This window comes from Hyaena hyaena, unplaced genomic scaffold (assembly GCF_003009895.1).
Source record: "Hyaena hyaena isolate Hyena2069 unplaced genomic scaffold, ASM300989v1 scaffold_213, whole genome shotgun sequence".
Lineage (NCBI taxonomy): Eukaryota > Metazoa > Chordata > Mammalia > Carnivora > Hyaenidae > Hyaena > Hyaena hyaena.
The window spans coordinates 1,522,684-1,543,885 of NW_024080843.1; the positions used below are offsets into that span (position 1 = coordinate 1,522,684).

The 21,202-nt window shown below is 37.8% G+C and overlaps 1 protein-coding gene across 4 annotated transcripts in view; it reads left to right on the forward strand.

Moving 5' to 3' along the window:
* The first annotated feature begins 891 nt into the window (after window positions 1-891).
* The window catches only part of ATP11B (ATPase phospholipid transporting 11B (putative)), a 126,181-nt gene continuing 105,870 nt past the window's right edge, over window positions 892-21,202 (forward strand). For all 4 annotated transcript variants that reach the window (XM_039242339.1, XM_039242342.1, XM_039242340.1 and 1 more), the window contains exon 1: window positions 892-1,196. In XM_039242339.1, coding sequence (XP_039098270.1) covers window positions 1,170-1,196 — 27 coding nt within the window. In that variant the 5' untranslated portion in view covers window positions 892-1,169. The remainder of the gene's footprint in view (window positions 1,197-21,202) is intronic.

Below are 21,202 nucleotides of genomic sequence, written 5' to 3' on the forward strand. Positions count from 1 at the left end.
TGCACACAATACACACACACACACACACATACGTATACATACGTAACACTCGAGAGGTATTTGCGGCTGGTTTTGATCAGAACGAGACCTGGCGCTTCATTTCAGCTTTCCAAGTCAAAGCCTTGTTCTAGTTGCTTTTATATTCCTCCTTACCTTAATCCACACCCTTATCTTACCTGGATCTTGCTACTTCTAGAGTGTTTTTGATTACAGGAGTTACAGAAAAAAGAAAAAAAAAAAAGGACTACCTCTCCATAGAAAATATTTTCCCCCTAACCTGTTCAATTTAGCACAGCAAAACAGAGGATCTCGTCCATTCTCCCGGAAACAGTGGTCCAGAGTAGACCAGGCACAGGGGAGTTGCAACTCTTTTCAACATTACTTAAAGGCAGTGATCAAGATTCCCCTAGCCTCAGCTCAATCATTTAAGAAGGGAGCTCCGTTATGGATTAAGACAAAGACTTCGACAATTTAATTGAACCCAAACTTGAGACCTCTGAGGATTAACCTTCAGTCACTACGCTTGAGATTGTGCATGTATGCGTGTTGGGGAACGGGGGTACCAAAGAAGGCAGAGAGCCACAGATGCGCAACAGGAGTTAAAAAGAGGAGTCGGCAAGAAGCTGCGGACTCCGGGGAGAGTCAAGCGCAATTTAATTCCACCCCAGGGGCGGGAGCCAGGGAGACCGAGGGCACAAGCCGCACCTGGCCTCACCAGCCGCTGGCCCCGCCCACCGGCTGACCCTGCTTCCCGACTACCGTGGGGTGCGTCGGGCCCCTGGGTCCGCACAGCCCCTTTCGTCACGTCCGGGGGCGGGCCGGGGCGCCAGGGGCGGGCCCGGGTGGGGCTGGGGGGCCGGGCAGGGCGGGGGTGGGGTTGTGGTGGTGCTTCGGGTGACAACGGTCAATAATGAAGGTGGCTGCGGCGCGGCAGCCGGCTCAGCTGCGCCGGGCGGGGGCGGCGCCGGGACCGCGCCTGTAGGACCTCAGGGCCGGCGCGGCGAGATGGGGACCCGGCGCAGGGAGTGAGGTGGCGGCGGCGGCGGCGGCGGCGGCGAGCGGAACTTCAGCCAGAGGGGCACTCCCGCTTCCCCCTCTGGCTCGTCAGTCTCCACCTGCAGCCCCTCGGCCCCCGCGTCCCGCGGGACCGGGACGGCGACCGCGGGGGCATGTGGCGCTGGGTCCGGCAGCAGCTGGTAAGTGCCTCCTCCCCTCCCGGACGTCCGCCGCCGCGCGGCCTCTGGGGCCCGGATGGCTGAGGAGGGCCGGCGGCGCGGAGCCGCGCGGCCGGGGCTCGGGCGCCGGGCTAGGCCGTGACGGAGACGCGCGCGAGGCCGGAGCCGGAAAGCCCCGCGCGGCCCCAGCACGCGTCTCGCCCCGGAGCCCCGGACGCCGCGGCCGGCCGGAGGCGGCCGCTTCCTGCCCGCGCTTCTGATTTCCTCCCTCCTCGCCCTCCCGGGCGCCGCGGCCGCAAGCGGGGTCCGGAGCGGCTTCTGCGTCCCCCCTGAGGAGACAGGGCGAGGGTACGGAAAGAGACTAAGTGTTGGGGAGAGCCGAGAGGCTTGTGTTTCTTGCCCTTACCAATTTGGGACACGTTTGAGCGAAGGGGAGGGGAAGGACTTAATCTTCAGCCCCGTCTGGTCACTGTTTGCAGTTATCGAGGAGGGCACCGTTTATCTCCTGTAACCACTCGCCTCGAAAGAAATCTTACTCAAGGCCTCGGTGAGGGAAAACACTCCAACACCCCGTCTACTTTCGGAAAAGATGTGGACGAAAGTTAAGAATGTGTTCTGTTTCTTACCCTGCCCTCACCTCACGTCAAACTTTTGGAATGTGAACCTTTTTTCCGTTCTCTCAAGGCAGTTTGAACGAGACAGGTTTGGAATCAGTGGGTAACTTAGCAGTTTTACTGCAACATCTGGGGAGAAAAAAAATCTTAGAAAAGGGTGATTTAAGATATATAAAAAGCGCCACCTTTCTCAGAATTAATTCAGAGAGAAAAATCTTTCCTGCCTCCTGGCAAGTACAGCCCCGAAAATCCAGCACTAAGGCAACAGTGAGGACAGAAATTGGTCCTGGCCGAAGAAACCTAACCTTATCTCTGGGGTGAGGTCTTTTGCTGGTTGCTGCTAAATTTCTAAATCGCAGCAATTAATGCTTTTACAATTCAGTGTTCTCATTTACTAATTCAAAGGGCAATGCAGCAAAAACGATTTTGGGGGCACTGTAAAGATTCTGTGGGACTAAAGCATTGATACCTCTTTTTCCTTCTCTGAGAACAGTATTTTAATGTTAAAACTGTTTTCAGAGCCAGCCTACTGTTAATTCATTTTGCAAAAGGCATCATGAAATATATTATCGGAAAAATGTCTTAACTGGAACTGCCAGCCACTCAAGTGTTGTTGGCTTCCTATTTTTAGCTAATTGTAAATTGAGGTATCCCATATATATACCTTATTAGGAAACTAAGCTAATGATGTCATTATAATATGGTATTGTAATACCTTGGCTTTGTTGCAATAAGCCATAGCACAGCTTGACTCTGGAAGTTCATTATTACAGGTCTGATCTCATGCTTTTGATTTGCTAGTCTTCTTATTTAGAAGATTTACTTAGCTGTTGCTGTTTTTGTGTGATAGGAAGATCATTCTAAAGTGGTTTTCTTAAAGTTTTTCTAATAGATTAAGACACTGTGCCTAAGTGTTAGGTATTTCTGTTAACCTGAATAAAATCTTGGTTGTATAACCACTATCCGCTTCGAGACAGGCAATCTGGTAATGTTTTTTAAAATGGCTTCAAAGGAACACAACTAAAAAGGGCAGGAAGTTGTGTAGTTAATTTACAAGACAACTGCCTTACCGGTAGGTAACAAGTTGAACCAGCTGCCGGTGCATAAAAAATGCTATCTCTGACATCTCGTTACGCACCTCACTGGTTTTACTTTTAAGTTATCAGATCTTCTAAGTATATAATCAGATCTGTGCCAGTGTAGGACTGTGTATCTCTGATTAAGTGTGTATAGTCACTTAAATTATACATTATGGATAGTGGATACACAAGGTCATGAAAATATATTTTACTATCCCAGGCATAAACAGCTGTTTTAGTTACTATGCCAGGAATTAATTCAACTCAAAGTCTAATTTAGATTATACTTTCATTCGCTCAATGGATTGAATGTCTTTTAGCGGTAGGTTCACTTTTTTTTTTAATGTTTTATTTCTGAGAGAGAGACAGACAGATAGACGGACAGCGTGAGCAGGGAAGGGTCAGAGAGAGAGGGAGACACAGAATCTGAAACAGGCTCCAGGCTCTGAGCTGCCTGTCAGCACAGAGCCTGACGCAGGGCTCGAACCCACAAACAGTATGATCATGACCTGAGCCGAAGTCGGACGCTTAACCGACTGAGCCACCCAGGTGCTCCACAAGTAGGTTCACTTTAAAAATTCACGTAAGTGGTACAGACTTGGGGAAATTAATAAGCATATCACAAGGACGGGTTTTTTTGAGTTGTAAACACTTAATTCATTATATAAATCCTGATTTTAACAACTTATGTTGTCTTGCCTAAAAAGTTTCTTGTCATTGCATTACAAAAATAATTCCTATGGTCTAGTAATTTCTAATTTAAGAAATCTTTGACTCTTTATCTCCACAAAGTATTTTCACTACTTGACACAATGAGAAAACTCAGAAGTGGATGTTTTTCCCTTAGACAAGTAGAGTGAAAAGAACAAAAATTAGCGTATTTTTTTTTCTTTTGTTCTTTTTCGGCTCACAGTGCTAAAGTTATTTTACGCAAAGAATTCTAAGCAAAATTTCTTATGTTTTTCTGATACAATTAGTATTCTAGTGTACTCATTTCTACCAGCATATTTTGTGTATTAACCCCTTAGAGATGACAGCACCTTGATTACAAGAGTGAAAATGCCATTAGCTACTCACTGTATTCTAATACTTGGATTTGGATGGTAGCCATTAACCACATAGGCTATTAAAATTAAAATCCAATTAATTAAATTAAAAATTCATGTGCTTATTAGCTCCCATATTGGACAGTTCAGAGTAGAACATTTCCATTATCACAGAAAGTTGTATAGACAGCACTTCTTTGGACTTTTAAATGAAAGTCTTTGCTAATACATGTTTTAGTGAATGCTGTGTTTTTAAAGCACTTACTGTATGCAGACATTATAATAAACAAAATATTGGGGATGCAAATGTAGGTCTTACTCATCTCTGTATGGTCAGTGTCTCACTGTACCTGACATGAAGTAGACAGACATTGGGTACATGTATGCTAAGTAATGAATAGGTAAGGAAAGAATGAGTCCATAGTATTGCTTCTGTGTTTAGAGATAAAATGACACAATTTAAGATTGACTACTCCAGAAGAAAGCCAGAAAACTATAATTTTACAAAAATCCAACTTAATCTTGTCATGCCAGGATACTACTTCTTAAGATGTTCTGCCTTCAGATTTTGGCAGTACCGAAAGTCTTCTGATTTGCTGAGAAAACTGGGAAGCTAAACTAAACTCTTTCAACTAAACTCTTTCAACTTTCTGTTCTCTCACACTTACCAAACTTGTTTATACCTGCATTTAATTCTTCCCTCTACACCAGTCACAAAGAAAGATGTGACTGTCCTCTTTTCCAAACTAACTGGTCCACTTGTGCTCTGAATCCTGTTCTTTGATCTTGCTCTCCACACTCACTATCAATTATCTATACTATGTTTAGTCTTCTTCTTTTCCTTTAACCTGTAAATATGTTCAAGTCTCTATTTTATTTTGTCCTGTACTTGTGCCAGTCAAATTGTTTTCAGTTTTCTGGAAAATAGATCTATATAATTATGCTGTCCAATATACTTGAAATGTAGCTAGAATTGAGATATTCCTAAGTCAAAATACAGGATTTTGAAGACAGTAAAAAAAAAAAAAGAAGGAAAATGTCCCAGTTTTTATGTTGGTTACATGTTGAAATAATGGTATTTTTGATATATTGAGTGAAGTAAAATATATTAATTATTTCAATTAATTTTACCTCTTTTTATTTTTCTAATGTGGTTACTAGAAATTTTAAAATTGTGTATGTTGGTCTTGCTGTATAACATGAAAAGTGTGTTTGTGTTTCTGTATTGCACACAATATAAGCCTAACGATCTCACTCACTAGACTGTAAATATCTTAGGGTAAGGGCATATCTTATTCATCTTTATATCCCTTGTACTCATATAGCAGCTGGCCCATTCATAGTAGGTACTCACCAACCAAATGTTGGTTGAATAAATGATTATCAGGTTTATTTCAGCATCAGTTTAGAAGTAGCTGTGTTCTTTGCTTTTCTCTCAAGAGTAGAAAAGGAGGCACAGGCCTATGGTAGTATCATTTTGGCATGGCTAAGTTTTAACCTTAGGAATTAACGTTTAAGAACTAGATCTTTGAATATTTGCTTCTTTTATCTCTGTGTTTAGATTTAGACATACATTCTTAGATACCCAGTTTTTCATTTGATCAGGGAGGTAAAACATTAGAGGAATATGAAGTATCCCAGCAGCACTGAACTAGGGACCTTGCTTAGATCTTCCAAAAGAACCTTATGATTGTCATTATGGTCATTAAATATCCCTTCAATCCCTGCAGTCTGTTTTCAGCATAGCAGCCAGAGTGATCTTATTAAAACACACATTAGATCAGTAATTGCTGTGTTTAAAACCTTGTAAGGACTTGCTTTCTTGCTCAGAGTAAAAACCAAAGTCTCTGCTTGATCTCTATCCCTCTGTGCACCCTTTCCCATCTTTAACCCTTCCACTCCTTCCCCCTTCCCTCCCCACCCCCGCCAAACTGCTCCTCCTCAAAGTCCATCACTTTTCCCTCACTTTGCTTTATCCACACTGGCTGTCTTGCAATTTATCAGAAGGGTCAGGCATACTTCAATCTCAAGATCATTGCCCTGGCTATTAAGTCTTCTAGGAATGTCAACCCCCCAAACCCCCATCCTCTGATTCCCTTACTCCCTTCAAGTCTTTATTCAATTGTTACTTACCAGTGATGCCTTTTTGGGACGTTGAATAGAAGACTGTACTTCCCAGTACTTTGCTGTACTTCCCAGTACTTCCCTGTTCCCGGGCCCTGCTTTTTATTTCTTTAAGCCCTTAACACTATTTAACATACTCTGTAATTGATTTATCGGTCTCATTTATTATGAGACCGTTGTCCCATGAAGGCCAGGATTTTTGTATATTTTTAGTTCTCCACATAGCAAAAATTTTCTCAACTCTGTATCAACTTTTCGGTAACACCATTTTGTTCTCACTTAGTTATTTATTCCTGAACATTTTCTGAACACCTAAATCTGTGATAGCATGTGCCTAGGCTCTCAAACTACAAAATAAAGCAAACTTGCCCTACCCAGTCTTCTAGGAGTCTCTTCTTCCCAAATGGATATTTGGATTGTTGTAATTTTTTTCCTATTACAAAAATGTTGCAGTGGTCACTCTTATTTATGTTTCTGTGTGTTGTTTTTTTTAATTGGAATACTTAGAGGTGGAATTGTTGGGTAATGGGGTGTGTGCATTGTAACTCTTACACGTATTGCCAAATTATTTTCCAAAACATGAGAGTTCCTCTTTCCCTATATCTTGGTCAACACTTTGTACAGTCAGACCTGAAGAAATTTACCAATCTGATGGGTGTGAATTGTTATTTTATTTGTTCTGATTTGCATTTTCCTGATTGCTAGTGAGATTCAAGTGTCCTGTATTTCATTCATACGAATATATTGGTTGTTTTCCTATTGGATAATTTGTCTTTTCCTTATTAGCTCCTTCTATAATCTATATTATAATTGTTAGTCATGTTTGTTGTAAATATTTTATTCCATTTCATCCTCCTTTCCAGTACATCCTCCTTTGTACATATTTAACTTTGTTGATGAGGTCTTTTTTTTGATACATAAATTTTAAATTCGTAGGTAAATTTATTAGGACTAATGATTTTGTTTCTAATAAATAAACAAGTTTATTGCTTGTTTGGATATACCTTTCGGATACCAGGATCATAAAGCTGTTTTTCTAGTGTTTTCTTCAAATTGCCTTAAAATTTAGTTTTCAGCATTTAGGAATTGATTTTTGTGTATAGAATAGAGAATTTATTTTCTCCTATATGGAATTATTTGTCCCAGTGCTTTTTATTGGATGAGCCATCTTTTTCCCCACTAATCAGCATTGTTTGCCTTCTCTGTCATATACCAGCGTTCTCTTTCACGCATCTTCTCCTCTTCCTAGGTTCTGTCTTCAGTTTCATTCATCTGTTGATCTGTTGCACCACTAACGCGCTTTCTTATTGTTTTAAATTTTAATTCCAGTGTAGTTAACATATAGTGTTATATTAGTTTCAAGTGTCCGATATAGTGCTTCAGTGATTCTCTATATGACTCAGTGCTCATCATTATAAATGTACTCTTAATCCCCTTTGCTTATTCCATCCATCCCCCCAACAGCTTCCCCTTTGGTAACCATCAGTTTATTCAGTTTGTTCTCTGTAGATAAGAGTCTGTTTCTTGGTTAGTATCTCTCCTTTTTTTTTCCCCTTTGCTTATTTGTTTTGTTTCTTAAGTTCCACATATAAATGAGATCATATGGTATTTGTCTTTCTGTGACTGGCTTATTTCACTTAGCATTATATGCGCTAATATACTTGCTGTGAATGGCAAGATTTCATTCTTTTTTATGGCTGAGCAATATTCCATATATACATCTTCTAATCCATTTATCTGTCAATAAAATGAGCTGCTTCCGTAATTTGGCTATTGTAAATAATGCTGCTCTAAACATGAGGGGGCATATATCCCTTTGAATTAGTATTTTTGTATTTTGGGGGTAAATACCCAGTAGTGTGATTACTGGATCATAGGATAGTTCCATTTTTAACAGTTTGAAGAAACTCCATTTTTTTTTCCACAGTGGCTACACTGGTTTGCACTTCCATCAGCAGGATACAAATGTTTCTACTCTTCCATATCCTCTAACACCTTTTGTTTCTTGTGTTTTTTATTTTAGCCATTCTGATAGGTGTGAAGTAATACCTCATTGTAGTTTTGATTTGCAATTCTTTCATGAATTATGTTGAGCATCTATATTTCGTCTTTGGAGAAGTGTCTACTCGTGTCATCTGCCCATTTTTTAATTGGATCATTTGTTTTATGAGTGTTGAGATGTATAAATTCTTTATATATTTTGGATACTAACCCTTTATGGATATGTCATTTCCAAATATCTTCTCCCATTCAGCAGGTTGTCTTTTAGTTTTGTCGATTGTTTCCTCCACTGTACAGAAGCCTTTTATTTTGATGTAGTCCCAGTAGTTTACTTTTGCTTTTACTTCAGAGACATATCTAGAAAAAAATTGCTATGTCCAAAGTCAGAGAAATACTGCCTGTGTTCTCCTCTAGGATTTTTATAGCTTCAGGTGTCACATTGAGGTCCTTCATCCATTTTGACTTTATCTTTTTGTATGGTGTAAGCCAGTGGTCCAGTTTCATTCTTTTGCGTGTAGCCATCCAGTTCTCAGAGCACCACTTGTTGAAGAGGCTGTCTTTTCCCTATTGCATATTCTTTCCTCCTTTGTCAAAGATTGACCATATAAACATGGATTTACGTCTGGGCTTTCTATTCCATTGATCAGTGGGCCTATTTTTGTGCTAGTATGATAGTTTTTTTTTTTAATTTTTTTTTGTTTTTTTATTTATTTTTGAGACAGAGCATGAGTGGGGGAGGGGCAAAGAGCGAGGGAGACACAGAACATGAAACAAGCTCCAGGCTCTGAGCTGTCAGCACAGAGATTGACACAGGGCTCAAACTCACAACCTGAGCTGAAGTCAGACGCTTAACTGCCATAGATTCAATTTTGGAAGGTCAAATGTTTCTGTGAATTTATCTATTTCTTTTAGGTCATCCCAATTTGTTGGCATATAATTTTTCATAATATTACAGTCTTTTGTAGTTCTGTGGTGTCAGTTCTCTCTCCCCTTTTACTTTCTGATTTTATTTGAGTGGTGTTCCCTCTCCCTCTCCCCCTCCCCTCTTCTCTCCTCCTTCTCTTTGAGTCTGTCTAAAGGTTTATCAATTTTGTTGATATTTTCAAAGAACCAGCTCCTGGTTTTAGTATCTGTTCTATTACTTTTTTAGCTTCTATTTCATTTATTTCTGCTGGAATCTTTAATAACTCCTACTAGTTTTGGGTTTCATTTGTTTTTCTTTTTCTGGATACTTTCAGTATGACGTTAGGTGGTTTATTTGGGATTTTTCTTCTTTAGGTAGGCCTTTATTGCTATAAACTTTTGTCTTTGAACAGCTTTTGCTGTATTCTAAAGATTTTGGATTGATGTGTTTTCATTTTCATTTCTATGTATTTTTTTATTTCATTTTTGATTTCTTGGTTGACACATTCAGTGTTTGGTAGCATTTATTTAACTTCCATGTATTTGTGTGTTTTCCAGGTTTTTTCTTGTAGTTGATATCTAGTTTCATAGCATTTTGGTCAGAAAAGATGATATGACTTTGATCTTTTTGAATTTGTAGAGACTTATTTTGTGGCCTGATATGTGATTGTTGATTTTTTGTTTAGATCATCTATCCATTAATGTAAGTGAGGTGTTATGCACTGTCTTAATTATAGTATTTTTTGTAAAGTCTTGATATCTGGCTGAACAGAACCCCCAGTCCTTTTTTTCTTTCAGAATTGCATTGATCTTTACTCTTCCATATTCTGTTTATAATCAGTTTATCTAATTCTGTGGAGAACCTTTCTAGGATTTTGATTGGCTTTGCATTTAATTTGTTTTCATATTTTAATTTGTTTTCATATTTTTCTCTTTGATGAGGTAGATGTTATAGATTGTATTTTATTCTAGCTACACCTATATATTGAGTATCACTATCTGCCTACAAATAATATAAGGATTTACATTTTAACTCAAGTATTTCCACCCTCACTTTTCACATTACTGTTACATAATAGTTGAGTTCTACTCTTTTTCCCTTTACCAGCTTTATTGAGATTTAACTCACCATACAACTTACCCATCTAAAGTTTCAGTTTTTGAAGTATATTTATAGAATTGTGCAGCCAACATTACACTCCAATGTTGGAACATTTTTATACCTCCTCCAAGAGACTATCTACTCTTTAATTCTCACTTTCCATTCCTCCAAAGCTGTAACCCCCAGCCATAATCAGTCACTAATCTACTTTCTGTCTCCTTCGATTTGCCTGCTATGGAAATTTCATATGAATAACATCATACAGTATTTGGTATTTTGTGACTGTTTTCTTTCACCTGGCATAATGTTTTCAAGGTTTATCCATGTGATAGCATATATCAGTAATTCATTCCTTTTTAGTGTCAAATAATTTTCCATTGTACGGATATACTACATTTTGTTTATCTGCTCATTAGTTGGTGGACATTTAGTTTGTTTCTACCTTTTGGCTATTAGAAGTAACACTACTTTGAACACTAATGGACAAGTCTTTGAGTCTGTGTATATTTTCATTTCTCTTAGGTATATACCTAAAGAGTGGAATTACTGGATCATATGGTAACTCTATTTTTAACTTTGTGAGGAATTACCAAACTATTTTCCAAAGTAGCTGCACCATTTTACATTCCCACCAGCAGTGTGTAAGGGTTTTGGTGTCTTCATATCCTTTTCAGCTTTTGGTCTTTTTAATTATAGCTGTCATGGTGGGAATGATACCTCATTAATGATTTCAAACATCGTTTCATTTCCCTGTTAGCCATTTGCATCTTTTCTGAAGAAGTGCCTATTCAGATCTTTTTGCCATTAAATACGTTTTGGAGGAGGCACCAGAGTGGCTCAGTTGGTTGATCGTCTGACTCTTGACATGCTCCCAGGGTCGTGAGATCGAGCCCCACGTTGGGCTCTGCACTGAATGGAGCCTACTTAAAATTCTCTCTCTCTGCCTCTGCAGATACACATGCTGTCTCTCTCTCTCTTTCAAGTAAAATTAAAATAAAATACTTTTAATTGACTTCTAAGTTTTTAAAAATTCTGGATACAAGACTCTTAGAAGATATGTAATTTGCAAATATTTTTTTCCCATAATGTGTGTTCTAGTTCTGCTACTTTTTAAACTCAAAACACTTTCTTTTTAGCAGTTACTCATTTTTATTTTCTACTAAGATTTAGTGATTTATATACCACTGTTTCTTACATGCTACCTCCTCCTTTTGGATTTACTTTTATTTTTAATAAAATAACATTCGTTAGTTCGTAGGGGTGATCTGTTTTAATTTTTATGTATTTTATAATTATTATTGAACACTAATTTAGGTAGGTACAGAATTCTAGATTAACTTTTACTTTCAGTATTGAAGATACTTATTCCATTGCTTTCTGACATTTATAATTGCTGGTATCAAATATATTTTTAATCTAATTGCCATTACTTTGTTGGTAATTGTGTTACATGGATTTTAGGATTATCTCCTTGTCCTTGATATTTTGTGATTTTATTGTGCTTTATCATATTTTTTCATGTTTTTCCTACTCTGCACTTGTGTGTGCTTTCAGTCTGAAGGCTTTTACTAATATGATTCAGAATTTTTTTCAACTGTTTTTATTCTTTAATGCTTCTCAAAGTAAAATCATTCATTTGCAATAACATGCATGGAACTGGAGGGTATTATGCTAAGTGAAATAAGTCAGAGAAGACAGATATCATGTATTTTCACTCATGTGGATCTTGAGAAACTTAACAGAAAACCATAGGGGAGGGGAAGGGAAGGGGGGGGAAAATAGTTACAGAGAGGGAGGGAGGCAAACCATAGGAGACTCTTAAATACAGAGAACAAACTGAGGGTTGGTTGAGGGGGGAGGGGAAAGTGAGTGATAGGCATTGAGTAGGGCACTTATTGGGATGAGCACTGGATGTTGTGTGTAAGCCAGTTTGACAAAAAATTATATTATAAATAAATAAATAAATATTGCTTCTCAGCCTTTAATGTTTTCAGTCTAGAACTCTTGCTTGATATTAATCTGTCTTCTATGGCTTTTCATATTTCTCATGTATTTTCTCTTTGTGCTGCTTTCACTGTGAATTCCTTAGTTTTAGCTTCCAGTTCACTAATTCTCACACCTGTGCCAATCTAAAGTTCATGCTGTCTTCTGAATTTTTAATTTAAATGACTTTTTTATTTCCAGATATATTGGACCTCTTTCAATTTCGTCTGTTATTCATGCATATCTGTGTGGTTTTTCTCATAATATTTTCTTTCAAAAAAGAGATATTATTGTTATCTCTTTGGAGTTTTTATGCATATTTAAAGGCACACAGCACTTTTCAGCTTCCTTTGAATTGAACCTGACTCTAGGATTCAGATACAAAGGCGTGCTATTAATCCTTATCATGTCAAAGGATTTGAACTTCAGACTGCCTATTTCTAGACAGAGTCCCAAAGCCTCAGCCACCTATTACAGAAATGATTGTCTTATTTTAAGCTTAGCTAAGTCTTTTTAAAAAGTTTTTAAATGTTTTTATTTATTTTCGAGAGAGAGAGAGCACAAGTGGGGGAGGGGCGGAGAGAAGGAGACACAGATTGGAAACAGGCTCCAAGCTCAGAGCTGTCAGCACAGAGCCTGACGTGAGACTTGATCCCGTGAACCTGGAGATCATGACTTGAGCCGAAGTCGAATGCTTAACCGACTGAACCACCCAGGTACCCTAAGTACTCTTAAAGGACTCTCAAAGAAAAGTATTTGATACATCTTTGCTTTCATGAAGAAAAGGGAAGAGCTCATAGTATGGACTTTTCCAAGGCCAGTAACTAATACCAGCAGCAAGGCTTGAACCCAGAGAGTTTTTCCAGGGAGTTAGCAGTGTAGAAAAGAATTAGCAGTAGTAGCAGTTTTCCCTGTATCTCTCTTTCCCAATTTTGCCATCTTAAATCTGCTCAAGAGTGAGGCAAGGCTAGGGAATGATTTAGGGAAAGAAATGTCTAGACAGTAGTGGTACTCTGGAGACATGAGTGACAGGTTTGTCGAGGAAAAGGAGAGAAGTGATGGAGAGTTCCTGTAGTTACTCAGCTATGGCCATTCTCAAGTTGACACAATATTTTAGGTACCAGGAGAAGTTAGAGCTTGCTTGTACCTTAGGGTATATGTCCTATTGAAAGTGTTATCCACTATAAAATGCAATATATATAAATTGATTTTGAACAGTATGGCAGATTTTTTTACAGTTTTCCTGTTTTTAATTTCCTTTTTGTCTTGAACCTTAGGAAACCAGAAATTTGTTTTGAAGTTTGACAAGTTTGTGGTGTTGAAATAGATATTGGAAATGATGAAAAGAGATAGGATGGTTGTCTATTTTTATTAAAAATTCTTATTACAGCTGTAATGATTGCTTCTCAGCCCTTTGGCTAAGCTCAAGTGTTATTACACCTGTAATGAAATTATGTCACATTTAACTCTTTATTCAGAAGGATGTATTTGATAATTTTCTAAAGGAAAAAAATGAGTCATCTAATGAGCTACTGCTATTTCAGTTAAAATATTACTCATTTTACTTTATATTTTTTTGTGTGCTTATTAAGAGGACATATTTTTTCTAAATGAAGTTTTACATAGAACAAAGGCCCTTGAGGTGCCTGGGTGGCTCAGTCAGTTCGGTGTCCAACTTCAGTTCAGGTCATGATCTCACAGCTCCTGAGTTCGAGCCCTGTGTCAGGCTCTGTGCTGACAGCTCAGAGCCTGAAGCCTGCTTTGGATTCTGTGTCTCCCTCTCTCTCTGCGCTTCCCCTACTCGTACTCTGTGTGTGTGTGTGTCTCTCTCTCTCTGAAAAATAAATAAACATTAAAAAAATTTTAATAGTTGGGGAGAGGGAGGGAGGCAAACCATGAGAGACTCTTGAATACTGAGAACAAATAGGATTGATGGGGATGGGGGAGAGAGGAAGGGGAGTGATGGGCATTGAGGAGGGGCACTTGTTGGGATGAGCATTAGGTATTATATGGAAACAAATTTGACAATAAACGATGAAAGAAAAAAATATTTTTAAATGTTTTTATTTATTTCTGAGAGAGAGAGAGTGAGTAGGGGAGGATCAGAGAGAGAGGGAGACACAGAATCTGAAACAGGCTCCAGGCTCTGAGCTGGCTGTCAGCACAGAGCCCGACACAGGGCTCGAACCCACAAACCATGAAGTCATGACCTGAGCCGAAGTCGGACGCTTAACTGACTGAGCCACCCAGGCGCCCCATCTTTTTAAAAAAGAAAAGAAAAGAAAAAATAAAAAACAGAGGCCCTGACTTCTCATTTTGGTATTTCCATAGTACCAAGCATTTTACCTAGTATACAGTCAATGCTCAAAATATTTATATTTTAGTATATGTGCTGCCAAGGCAGGCACAATGCTCATATTTATAAATTGAATTTTTAAAAATTATAGGATAATTTAATAAAGGACATATTAACTACTTTGATATTTCAGAATGTTCAGATATTGTTTTCCCTCAAATTTGGTATAGTGCCTCACATAGTATCCAGAACATCTTTCCCAGTAAATACTTGTGTTATATATTGGTATTCTAAGATTTTGGTTTGAGGAGTCCTTTGCAATGAGTGCAGTTGGCAAATAAAGCTTACGTAGTTATAGTCGGTTCATCTTAATCATATGTTACGTAGGAAATTATTTCTTCACTCTTAATGTCTCCTGAGCTACAAAGGGAATATAGATATACTTCCTTATCTCAGTTCTCCACTGCACTCTTTAATATACAGGTTTGAAAAATGCTAACAAAGGTGTAAGGGTGGACTTGATTCTTTACTATTGAAAGACTGGCAGGTGGTTCTAATGTATGTTTTCCTATTGAAATTTAAATATGCAATTTAAATGGGAAGGCACAGGCCTCTAACTTAGATATGCAGGAGACTCCTCCCCCATCACCCGTTGTGGCTCCAGTTCTTTATGCAACTTTAAAGGAAATTGGTATAGTGCCTACCTACCAGTGTTGTCAACATTTTTTCCAGCATATATTTGCAGAATTTGGGGGGAAAAACATTGGTATTTATTAGGGGACAGTGGAAGTCAAAATTCCTTTTTTAATAAATTTTTTAAAACGTTTATTCTTTAATGTTTTTATTTTTGAGAGAGAGTCAGAATGAGCTGGGGAAGGGCAGAGAGAGAGGGAGACACGGAATCTGAAGCAGGCTCCAGGCTCTGAGCTGTTAGCACAGAGCCCGACACGCGGCTTGAACTCATGCACCACGAGATCATGACCTGAGCTGAAGTCAGATACTTAACTGACTGAGTAACCCAGGTGCCCCTGAAAGTCAAAATTCTTAAGTAATCAGAGATGCTTTTAATACTCTTTATACTGTCTCATGGACCATGAGTTCCCTAATGATGGATGATGTTTCCCATAGATTGAGATAGTTTTCAGATACATGTGCAAAATAAGAAAAACTAGATCAATGTAATGAACGTGTGTGTTTGCTTCAATTTGTAGATGTACTTGTTTTTAAGGACTATTTTTTTAACTTTTAGAAAAATTTTATCTTGGAATAGTTTCAGATTTACGGAAAATTTGGAAAGATAATACAAAGAATCCTGTACATTCCCTTCACCCAGTTTCTCTTTATTGTTAACATTTTACATTACTAGGCTAAATTCAGATGTTAGTTTTTTGACCAGTATTCTTTCTTCTGCTTCAAAACTCCATCTGGGATAACACATTACATTTAGTAATTCCTTGATCCTTCAATAACTTTGTCTTTCTCATAATGATTTTTCTCCCTCTTTACCAGATCCTTCATTTCAAACCTAAAAATACGATTTTCTTACACTAAAAAATATATATTTTATTTGATTCAGCTGTAAAAATTATCCCCACCTCCCTACTCTCCTCCTCACCTCCATTCAATCAATCCATTGTAGCCTTTTAAATTTTATTCAGACTGTGTTGATAAAAGCCACCATAATAAAATTTAATTATTAAATTCAGTACCCCCTTTTTTTTCAGTTCTTATCTTTCTCTACAGCATAATAATTCCTTTTTGCAACTTCTTCCTGTGTTTCTGCCACACCTCTCCTGTTTTCCTTCTCTCTGGTGATGTTTCTCCTTTGCTTATTCCTTCTCTCCCACATGTGTCTTAAATGATAGCCTTGAGAATTCCATCTCTTGCCCTTTATTTTCTCCTTCCACTGTGCACTCCTAACAGGCATTCTTTGATTTTAACTATCATCTTTATGCTTTTTGGGTTCCTATCCCATGCAAGTCCAGTTCTCTTTCCTAACATCTAAACAAACAAACAAATAAACAAAAAATCCAGTTGCCTTCTAGATATCTATGCTGAGTGTCCCACATTGAACTAAGAAAATAATTATAGTTTGGTCTTAAATATGTGAGTGGAAATAGGAAATTAGGTGATACCTAAGGTAAATAAGGCCTAAATCACTAAGGTTTTATTAATTCCAAGTGAGCAGGGAGTAAATCATCTATTTTTTTTTAATTTTCTTTTTTTTTTTAATGTTTTATTTCTGAGAGAGAGACAGCATGAGCAGGGGAGGGTCAGAGAGAGAGGGAGACACAGAATCTGAAACAGGCTTCAGGCTCTGAGCTAGCTGTCAGCACAGAGCCCAACGCGGAGCTCGAACCCACAAACCTTAAGATCATGCCCTGAGCCGAAGTCAGATGCTTAACTGACTGAGCCACCCAGGTGCCCCATGATCATAGATTTCTTAATGGTATCCAGAGTAGTGAACTCTTTCCAGAAGGTTTTCAAGTTACTTTTCTCAGATGCATCAGAGGAATCACTCTCTGTCAACAATAGTTTTATGAAATGTATTTATTTTCCTTTTTTTTTTTTAACTGATTCAAGTTTTTATTGAAATTCTAATTAGGTTATATATAGTAAAATTGGTTTTCAGGTATAGAATTTAGTGATTCATCACTTAGATGTATTACCAAGTGCTCATTATGACAAGTGCCCTCCTTAATGCCCACCACCCATTTAGCTCATCCCCTGTCCACTCTCCACCAACCCTGTTTGTTCTCTATAGTTAAGAGTCTTATGGTTTGTTTCCCTCTCTTTATTCCCCCTTGCCTGTATTCATCCATTTTGTTTCTTAATTCCACATATGAGTGAAATCATATGGTATTTGTCTTTCTCTGACTTATTTTGTTTACACTCTAGCTCCATCCATGTCATTGCAAAAGCATGATTTCATTCTTTTTGATAGCTGAATAATACTCCATTGTACATATATACCACATCTTCTTTATCCATTCATCAATCGAAGGACTCTTTTCATAGTTTGGTTGTTTGTTGATAGTGCTGCTATAAACATCAGGGTGCATGTGTTCCATTGAATCTGTAGTTTTTGTAGCCTTTGGGTAAATACCTAGCAGTGCAATTGCTAGGTCATAGGGTAGTTCCATTTTTAATTTTTTGAGGAATGTCTGTACTATTTGACACCAGTGTGCATTCCTACCAACAGTGTAATAGGGTTCCCCTTTTCCCACATCCTCACCAGCATCTGTTATTTCCTGTGTTGTTAATTTTAGCTATTCTGAGAAGTGTGAGGTCCTATCTCATTGTGGTTTTGATTTGTATTTCCCTGATGATAAGTGATGTTGAGCATCTTTTCATACATCTGTTGGCCATCTGGATGTCGTCTTTGGAAAAATGTCTATTCATGTCTTCTGCCCACTTCTTAACTGGATTATTTACTTTGGGGGTGTTGAATTTGAGAAGTTCTTTATAGTTTTTGGATGCTAACCCTGTATCATATACGGCACTTGTAGATATCATCCCCCATTCTGAAGGTTGTCTTTCAGTTTTGAAGATTGTTTCCTTTGCTGTGCAAAAGCTTTTTATCCTGATGATGTCCCAGTGGTTCATTTTTACTTTTGTTTCTCTTGCCTGTAATGACATGTCTAGAAAGAAGTTGCTTTGGCCAATATCAAAGAGGTTGTTGCCTCTAGGATTTTGATGGTTTTCTGTCTCATATTTAGGTCTTTAGTCCATTTGGAATTTGTGTGTGTGTGTATGGCATAATAAAGTGGTCCAGTTTTCATTCTTCGGCATGTTGCTGTCTGGTTTTCCCAGCACCATTTGTCCTGAAGGTCACAATTACTCCTTTATCTGTGGGCTGCAGAATGGATATTGTGTTAGCAGACATGAAAATAACATTAGTCTTGTTGTACATCTCCATCAGAGCTCTAGGTGCATTGTCAATAAGCAGCAGTATTTTAAAAGAAAGCTTTTTGCCTGAACAGTAAAGTTTCCTCAAAAGTGGGCTTTAAAAAATTCAGTATACCGTTTTTGTAAACAGATGTGCCGTCATCCAGGCCTTGTTTTATTTCTAGAGCATAGGCAGAGTAGATTTAGCATAATTCTTAAGGACTTTAATATATTTGGAATGGTAAATTAGCATATTGGCTTCAACTTAAAGTGGCCACAGCTGCATTAGCCCCCTACTGACAAGAGAGTCAGCCTGTCCTTTGAAACTTTGAAGCCAGGCATTGACTTCTCCTCTCTAGTTATGAAAGTCCTAGATGGCATTTTCTTCTAATACAAGACTGTTTAGTGTATATGGAAAATCTATTGTTTAGTGTAGTCACCCTCATTAATTATCCTAGCTTTGTCTTCTGGATAATTTGCTGCAGCTTCTCCATCAGCACTTCCTGCCTCATCTTGAACATTTGTGTTAATGGAGATGGTTTATTTTCCCCCTAAACTTCATGAACCAACCTGTTCTAGCTTCAAAGTTTTCTTTTGCAGCTTCCTTTCCTCTCAGTCTTCATGGATTAAAGAGAGGGAGGGCCTTGTTCTGGCTAAGGCTTTGGTTGAAGGGAATTATAACTGGTTTGATTTTCTGTCTAAACCATTCTAAAACTTTCTCCATATAAGAAATAAGGCTGTTTTGTTTTATCATTGATATGTTCACTGGAGCAGCACTTTTAATTTCCTTCAAGAAAAAGGGGAAATTTTTCTTTTCATTCACAGCTTGAATAACTGGTACAAGAGGCCTAGCTTTTGGCCCATATCAGCTTTTGACATGCCTTCACTAAGCTTAATCATTTCTAAATTTGATTTAAAGTAAGAGACATGTAACTCCTTCACTTGAACACTTAGAGGTCATTGTGGGGTTATTAATTTCAGCATTGTTGTGTCTCACGATATAGGGAGGCCTAAGGAGAGAAAGAGAATGGAGCAGTCAGAGCATACATACCAATTTATTGATGAAGTTCACCATCTTTAGGTAGAGTTCATGGTGCCCCATAAAATTACAATAGTAATGTCAAAGATCACTAATCACAGATCATTATAACAAATGTAACAATAATGAAGAAGTTTGAAATAGTGCAAGACTTACCAAAATGTGACACAGAGACATGAAGAAAAAGCAAGTGCTGTTGGAAAAATGGTTCCAATAGACTTGTTGACACAGGGTTGCCACAAAGTCCATTTGTGAAAAACACAGTATCTGCAAAATGCAATAAAATAGGTATGCCTGTATTGGTGACTCAACTTCAAGTGACGTTTCTTTTGGTGATGCAATTTCCTGAAACAGTGAACAACTGTTTACAAAGTTCTAACAAATCAAACTATTATCTTCCTTCGGTTTATGTGGTGGTTACATTCTTGAAAAATTAGTAAATCCATACAAAGTATTTTGCGTTTTTATTTAAATAGAGATTCATATTATTCTGAAGAGATTTTCTACCAATGCAGATATCAGGCAGGGCATTTGAAAGTTTGTTGGAAGGACTCTACAATGCACTGCAGAATGTCTAATATCTCTGCCCCACCTACCCATCCATCCACTTACTGTCAGTAGACCCTCCTTCAATCACTGTGAAAATCAATACCAATACTTACTTGGTAAGTAATGCCAAGTAATGCTTGGTATGAAATGGTTCCTAGAAGTCTTCCTTCCTTCTTGTAGGCTCATTCCCCAAAAGGAGTTTTGACTTTGAGTCATATAGTCTTTTATCTGTAATAGAGAACTACTACATACAGTTCTTTGAATAAGAATAGGAAAACACACTTAAACAGTCAATCAGAAAAAAATAGATGAGTAGAGAACAGCGTGTAGAGAAAAGTATGTGGTCATTCAGGAACATTATTTTAGTAACAGTATTACTTTGGTTGATTTACTAAATAATGCTTAGTATTATATTGTACCTATCTGATAACAGGAACAGCATATGCTTTCACTCTGTGTAAGAGCAAGAGTATTACAGATCTTGAGCAACATTAAAATTTTTCATAATTTGGCAAATGGAAGATAAATTTCTAGATTATGGAAGGTGGGATTGGTAGGAAGTACAAGATTGTTGCTTTTTGTTATTGCTGCTTCTGCTGTTGTTTATTTAATAGCAGTTTCTTGGTTCTGAGATTCCTGACATCAGGTTTTCTGTATATAAATTTAATGAAGCAATTGTGTATCTTTCTTCCACCCTTTTTTCCTCCTACTTTTTGTGTCAGTTCTTGTCAAAATAACTAAATAGGATTTATGCTCTGTCTCTATTCTTTGACTTCAAGATGCATTTTCCTGTGATTGTTTAGAATTTTGTGGTTGTACCTTTGTTCTTGATATTTTTAAATATTAAAATTTGTATATACTATGTAAACGATATGGTTTTTGATTGACTATGTGTTTCCAGCCTGTCTCAGAGCTGTAATCCATTGCTTCTGATACTCTAAGGAGGACCTACAAAACCATCTTCATTGCCATTTTTGTATATGATTGTGAGGGGAGAAGGTGAAGGCTCAGAAGTATTTGAAAAACCTGGGTGAAATTTCTCTTTATTCATGTATCTCTGATTTAGATACCACAGAGGATTTACCAGTTTATTTCTTGTCCAACCAGTGTTCAATCTGATAGGCAGAACAACAACAGCAAAAAATCAAATTTAGGGTTCTTAGTCTATGATTTCTAAATTTGATCTAAACTAAAATGGCCTCTCACATTAATTTTTATCATAAATGTCTCTGTTGCCATACATGGAAAACACCAATGTGACAGACAAAAGACATTCATTATTATCATGGTTGAATTGTGACCAAATAGGACTCTTCTAATCCAGAAAATCCATGGGAAAATTTCAAATGGATAAAATTGATATTTTTAATTGTGGTAAAATATATATAACATAAAATTTACCA